Source organism: Quercus robur, chromosome 6, assembly GCF_932294415.1.
Source record: "Quercus robur chromosome 6, dhQueRobu3.1, whole genome shotgun sequence".
NCBI classification, from domain to species: domain Eukaryota; kingdom Viridiplantae; phylum Streptophyta; class Magnoliopsida; order Fagales; family Fagaceae; genus Quercus; species Quercus robur.
The window spans coordinates 10650964-10657560 of record NC_065539.1 but is presented as its reverse complement, the minus strand read 5'-3'; the positions used below and the strand labels follow the sequence as shown (position 1 = coordinate 10657560).

The following is a 6597-nucleotide window of genomic DNA, read 5'->3' as shown; positions in this document are numbered from 1 at the left end:
ATGGATTCACAAAGAGGAAGGCAGAAGAACAAGTTCCAAGTATCAAAGTGGGAGCTTCAGTCAACAACAGACGGAATACTTCCCCTAAAGCTCAAGCCAAACTAACTAAATCTGATCAGGGGAAACCACCACAACAGTTCAGAAGATCAAGAAGTAAAAATAGATTTAACAATAGAAAGTCAATTAAGAAGAAGAAATTATCAATTTTGCATAAAATAAAAGGCTTTGTACGAAAAATAACAAGATTTTTTGGATGATTCAGATGAATATTGTATGTAGCATTATGGTTCAAGCAAGCAATAATGTGCTATAAGTCTAGTTTGACAAAATCACAAAAATTGGTTCAAGCTAGAGTTTTCTAATTTGTAATTTGTCTCCTCAGAAGATCGGGCAACCCATTCTTGTCCTCCAACAAAGCCTGAAATAGACCAAAGCATCAAGGGTAAGCAAAAAGATTGAATGCAAACAATTTCTAGAAGGCAGATTTCCTATTCTGACAAATTGGCTGAATCTGATTATTCAAACCATCAAAAATTCAAAACCAGTGCACTGTCACAGAAGTTTTCTAATCCAACGGAAACAGAAAAGAAAGGAAATTCTTGACAGATACAAAGACCTGTCATTTCATGAATAATCAATAATTTGTTTTTGTATTTCACAATATGGCCATATAATCATATGATAATAATCACACAAGGAGCAGAAAATTTGTACCTGACATTTCCTAAAGCCAATCAATATCTGCAAACAAAAAAGCCTGAACCAGCTGACTATATAACCTAACAAATGCCCATCAATTCAAAGCCAAACCTTCCAGACAAAAGGGAGACTGTACATCAGAAAAAACAAATGGGAAGTTACTCTCAAAATTAAAAAATGAAGAGCAATTTTCACCAAAATGTGTTTAGCATACCAGATTGTGGCCAGAACTCTATTGGAACATTCTAGAGTAAGCTTTCTTTTCCTGATCACGTCTATCAGCAATCTGTAACCAGTATGAGCTTTCAAAACTATGTCCAATTGGAAATTTGTAAAGAAAGAAAACACAATGAACCATTACTAAAGTCACATCTAAACAATATAAAATGTGAAGTTCATTTACCTTCTTCCGTGCAGCAGCAAGCTCTTTCTTTATTCCTCCTGAAAAATGGAAAATAAGATGTACAGTCAAGAATTTACCCACCCCCCCCCCCCCTTTTACCACTGCGCACCCTTGGTGCGGTAGTCACCCTTGTGAGGTGTTAGGGGCAAGGGCCGGGTTTCAAGTCTCTAGGAATGAGCTTCACACACATATACACTTAGATTAGGCTAAAATAGAAAATCTATCTTGTGTATATATATATATATATATATAAATAAATAAAATAAAAAGAATTTACCCCTTTTAATAATATCCAATACTGAAAAACTTTTCTTGCTCCAAGTCAAACTTAAAACCTTAAAGCATAACAATTTGTTCATTTGCAAGAGACAATTTGTTCAACAGGAAGAGAAGAAATTAGTCTTCATGTCACTTCCAGCATCAAAATTCTACATTAGAAGACTGCTCATATTAAAGAAAGGAATGTCAACCGTTAAAGTCACTAACCATCATTTGGCTCCAATTCTGATGCCTTCTTGAAGCTTTCAACTGCAGAGTCTATGTCATTTAATGCCATATATGCCTGAAATTGGCAAGACCATAATACAAATATTAGAAATTACCAGTAAACACACAAAAAGGACCACAATGGTGCAGGCAATATGTTATGACAAGTATGAGCAAGCTTTTGCAAGTAATTGGTAACACAACCTATTTATGATTTGTCAACTACTTATTCTAAGTTATTTTAAGTGGAAGGAGTTGTCTTTGAAATTAAAAAAAATCCAAAAGTTCAAATACTTCCATCAAGAAAAGGAAGAAAAAACAATCATGAAACCAGTATCATCCCATCATGTACAAAACCACCAAGCAATATAAGGTCTATAGTCTATAGTTCAATTATACTTTTTTTTGTGACAATTTGATAATTACAATGGGAGAGGAGGGATTTGAACCCTAAAACTCCATTGGAAACACTAGGAAGTGCCAATTGAGATATAAGGCTCTTGGATATAATTCAATTATGCATATCAGACTCTTGTATTTAAAACTCAAGCTTATATTCTTGGTGAAAATAAAATAGTTGACAATGAAACTGACATTTGACAAAAATCCAATTCCTTAATATCTTGAAACCAACATAATGATACAAGGCCTTCATGGTATAAGCAATAAGATTCCAAGAGGCTTGTAACTCAATTGGCACTTCCTGTTATTTCTAATGAAGAGGTCTAGGGTCCAAATCCCCACCCTCAACTATTGTCGTCTAGTGATTCTGTCCGGTTGGGATACCTGGCTTATATCCTAGCAACCAAAGTTAAATCCCAGCAATGGATTTAATACTTTCCTTTTATCTATCTATCAAAAAAACAGAAAAAAGAACCAGCGGTTAACATGAAACCGAGGTTGCTATATTCATAACCAAAGCATTTATGCATACCTTAAATGTTCTTAATATATATATATATAAAAATTCAAAGGTCATTTGAATAAATGCCCTCTTAACTCCACATTTTAGTTGCCATCATCATGCCTTGACCCCAGTTGTATAAAGATGTACTCTTACTATTAAATGTCAGCTAAATTTCTAAATTTAAGAATGCTCACTGTACTTAAACTTCTTCCAATTCGGATTGCGCATGCAATATGAGTCATTAAATTAATAAATATTATTCTCACTAAAAGTTACTATACTCTATTACATCAAAAGGGGGGCAGGGGATAATTATCAATATCAGATGAAATATAAGAAGAGAGAGAGAGAGAAAGACAGGGGATAAACTAGAAGCAGACACTGACCTGGCCTTGGCGAAACAAAGCTTTCACATTATCTTCTCCATCACGCATTGCAAAGTCTGTGTCCAATAATGCTCCTTTTAGATCTCCTAATTTCAGTTTACAGGCCTAAAAGAAAAATGGCAAACATCAAGCAATAATGTAAGGGCAAAAGGAACCTTAGTAATGTAACGAAATTGTAATCCCATAACAAAAATATGAAATCTATGAGGAAAGCCAATATAATGAGATATCACCACATATGTGTGTGTATGCACAGTGTATGTGAATATGCAAGGCAATTGATCCGAAGACTACAGCATCTAGTAGAACTGTAGATGGTTAAGATATTAGCCTCTTCACAAAATAGAAAGAGCAAGCAACTAACCATCACTCCAAAGGTGAGAAGACAGCAAAATTTCGTTGGAACAATTGTGACAACATGTTACATGCATTCAGACAATAATCAATTGTCTGGTTGTCAACAAAAACAAAAAAGCTTTGACCAAAGCACCATGTAAAAATAAAATAACAATCTTGATCTTTAATAACAACCATGTCTATTATTAAAACGAAAAATAAGATCAAGCTTGAGATTCATAACCAAGTCAAATGATAGGATCAAACTAAACTAGGGGGGTTGATCAAAGAAATTGCAAAAGATGATAATCAATGGATATTTGAGCCTTCATTAGAGCCTCAAACTCAATTAAAGGATGCAAAATCAAAAACTTTCATTGACAGATGTTCTTCTAAACAGAAAATTCAATCATCAAGCAGGTTATTTATGAAATGTCACTACTATATCTTCAATACTAATGCTCAAGTTCACCAAAAAAAATTATCAAGTAAATAAGTCCATCTTGTCTTAATACAATTTCTGAATTTTTTTAATCAAATAATAAATGATGATTGATCTTGCCAAGAGCCTTGTAGCTCAATGGCATTGCTTGGTCTCCTTCATGAGAAGAACCAGGATTTGAATCCCCCCCTCCCCTACTTGTTGTAATGATTGAATTTTCAAAAAAATAAATGCCTAATATTTCTAGATTATGACTAAAGGATGCACTATAATCAAGTGGAAAATAAGTAAACTTACAGAACTGTTTGTAAATATCTGAGACTTTGTCTTCCGCAAGGAGGAACTCTTCTCTGTGAAGTCACAAAGGTAAACTCATCAGCTGGACAAAGCAAGCAATGCAGCAACTTCAGTAACACATTGTTAAAAGATGTGATCACAAGGAAAAATAGAAGTTCACCTTCATCAATGTCATCCTTTTCCCAACATACATCCAAGTAGCGCAAAGCTTTACGGTACTTTCTAAGAGCCGTTTTATGGTCTTGCTTCTGCATGTAAAGAAGTCAGGGAACATCATGTTAACAGAAGAAAAATAACCACTTTTCGAGCAAAAGGGAGCCAGAGATGTATTTTCTGTGATATTTAAATGTATGCACAGATCATTTAGATGGCAAGCATATGTACCACATATTTTACAATTTTCCTTTTTGACCAAACAAAGTGAAAATAAATGTCAAGCAGAAACACAATTCGACATCATCTACCTTGTAATACTCATTTCCAAAAATCTTGATGTCCTCTACAGCCTTCATCCACCAAGAAATTTCATCTGGTTTGGTGTCAAGGTCAGCTGGCCAATCCGCATAAGAATCACCGTCTTTAAAGAAGTTAGATATTCCATCATCTGCCCCCTCAGGAATCTCTCCACAATCCACAATTACAACATCTTGAGAAGGAATATCACCCTCTTCAGTAGTAACGTGCTCAGCCGAACGAACCACTCCCATTCCTTTGATTACCCTCCCAAATACAACATGTTTTCCATCTAGATGAGACGTGCGAGTTGTAGTAATAAAGAACTGGGATCCATTGGTGTTAGGTCCCGAGTTAGCCATAGATAGCATGCCTTTTCTCTCATGTTTCAACTCAAAGTTTTCATCTTCAAATTTCAAGCCATAAATCGATTCTCCTCCAGTACCATCCCCAGCGGATATGTCTCCACCTTGGATCATAAACCCTTTGATGATGCGATGAAAACGACCCCCCTGCATTGAAGATTTTGCTATATAATTAACAAAAATGACTAAGACTTGCAAAAGACTCAATAGATAACCATATGAACTGCAAAAGTAGAGTACTTTACAACATATCAAAATGAGTTGATTGGCTTCTTAAGTGTTACAAGTAGAGTTTATGCCAGTTTTAAATAAACTTTTAAGTGTTACAACTGACATATGCATAAAGATTTACATAAATAAACCCACACTCATACTCAAATCACCACCCCCTGTACTTCAAAAAATAAAATCATGCACAAATAGTTAATCCTTCAACTCCATCTATGCCTATGCTTAGTGTCATACACTTTGTTCACAGAGGTTGGAGGCGTAAAATTTAGTCACTCTATTATGAATGGTCAATCTGTGGCGGATTCATATCCGACCTCCAAAAATATTGTCAATAGTTAAGGGGCTGTTTGGTAGTATATTTTGAGCAACAGTTTTTAGTATTTAAACAATATTACACGTATTTCTAAACACTTTTTCACCCACGCTTATTTCCAAAAAATACAAATAATGATACTAGAACAACATTACCAAACAAGACCTAATCCTTCAAAGAATTTTTTTTCAAAAAAATAACAATAAATACTGATTACAAATGGAACCACATAAAAATGCATTTGTTCCTTAAAAGTGGTAGATTTCTCGCATTATTATCAGTTATTATTCATATATAAAATACCAAAGATAATGATGTTTAAAAAAAATAAAAATAAATAGTAAATAAATTGGTATTGAAATTGAAAATTTTGGTAACACAAAAACGCATGGTATGCACCGACACGGACATGGGTATTCGGTAACACGAGCAATTTTTGAAAAATTATAACATGATAAGACAGATAGAACACCGTTACGACCCCATATGAAAGTGTCCATGCATTCATTCATATCACAAACAGAAACAATGCGTTGTTGTTTAAAACTGTGGAGTAACAGAGTAAAGAAACAAAGCCAAAGGTTTAAAAAGAAGAAAAAGAGGGGGGAGGTGAGGTTTGACCTTGTAGTGAAGAGGAACACCGGTGTGAGGACCAATGCCTTTTTCGCCGGTACAGAGAGCCCTGAAATTCTCGGCGGTTTTGGGAACCACATCCTTGTACAGCTCTATCACTATCCTTCCTTCTACCTCTCCTCCTATGCTTATGTCTAGGTAGCACCGAGGGTTCGCCATTTCTCTCTGTCTCTCTCTCTAAAACCCTAAGTCCCGCTCTCTTTTTTAATTTTTGAACTCTAGTCTTCGTCGATGATCACACAAAGTCACAATAACTATTGTCTCTACCACCGCCGCTCACTCTATAATACTAATAAATAAGCACCGTACCGTAGTAGAATCTCAAGTCTCAACTACTCTCAGGGGCTATTATTGCTAAGATACGCGGTGGTGCGCATCGTGGCCCCTTTCTGCTTTCTTTATAATTCTTAGCTACCCTGATCTGACGTGCCTTAAGTTGTTCGTGTTGTTTGTGTGATCAACCACTAGTGGCCGTATGATTGTCATGTGTCATCCTAATTAGAAACCGGCCCCAGCGGATAGTGTAATCTTTTACAAGTCAAAATAAAATAAAACAAAAAATAGATTATAGGGCCTCCTCTAACTCGAAAAAGTAGTGTCACTAATTAAAAATGGGTTTTTTTTTTTCTAAAAAAACAAAAAATAA

At 35.1% G+C, this 6597-nt stretch overlaps 1 protein-coding gene across 3 annotated transcripts; it reads right to left on the bottom strand.

Annotated features, from left to right (window-relative positions):
* Positions 1–232: 232 nt before the first annotated feature.
* Positions 233–6336, bottom strand: LOC126732720 (peptidyl-prolyl cis-trans isomerase CYP40-like). 3 transcript variants are annotated; one of them, XM_050435712.1, is made up of 10 exons: positions 5940–6335; positions 4421–4921; positions 4117–4204; positions 3957–4009; positions 2882–2986; positions 1589–1664; positions 1103–1140; positions 914–985; positions 715–829; positions 233–418 (listed from the first exon to the last, which is right to left on the bottom strand). In XM_050435712.1, exons 1-8 carry the CDS (start codon positions 6108–6110, stop codon positions 932–934), a joined length of 1086 nt encoding a protein of 361 aa, XP_050291669.1. In that variant the 5' UTR covers positions 6111–6335; the 3' UTR covers positions 233–418; positions 715–829; positions 914–931. The 3 variants fall into 3 exon arrangements, with proteins under 3 accessions (XP_050291669.1, XP_050291670.1, XP_050291671.1); XM_050435713.1 differs by having other exon boundaries at positions 715–810; XM_050435714.1 differs by lacking the exons at positions 233–418; positions 715–829; positions 914–985; positions 1103–1140 and having other exon boundaries at positions 1600–1664; positions 3957–4038; positions 5940–6336.
* Positions 6337–6597: the final 261 nt, after the last annotated feature.

Bases quoted from the DNA above. Each gene is read 5' to 3' on its own strand.
- LOC126732720 (XM_050435712.1), bottom strand. From the start codon at position 6,110: ATGGCGAACCCTCGGTGCTACCTAGACATAAGCATAGGAGGAGAGGTA. The intron at 1,141-1,588 runs GTTAGTGACTTT...TCCATTTTTCAG, and splicing joins AGAATTGGAGCCAAATGATG to GAGGAATAAAGAAAGAGCTT. The intron at 986-1,102 runs GTAAATGAACTT...TACTGGTTACAG, and splicing joins TTGCTGCTGCACGGAAGAAG to ATTGCTGATAGACGTGATCA.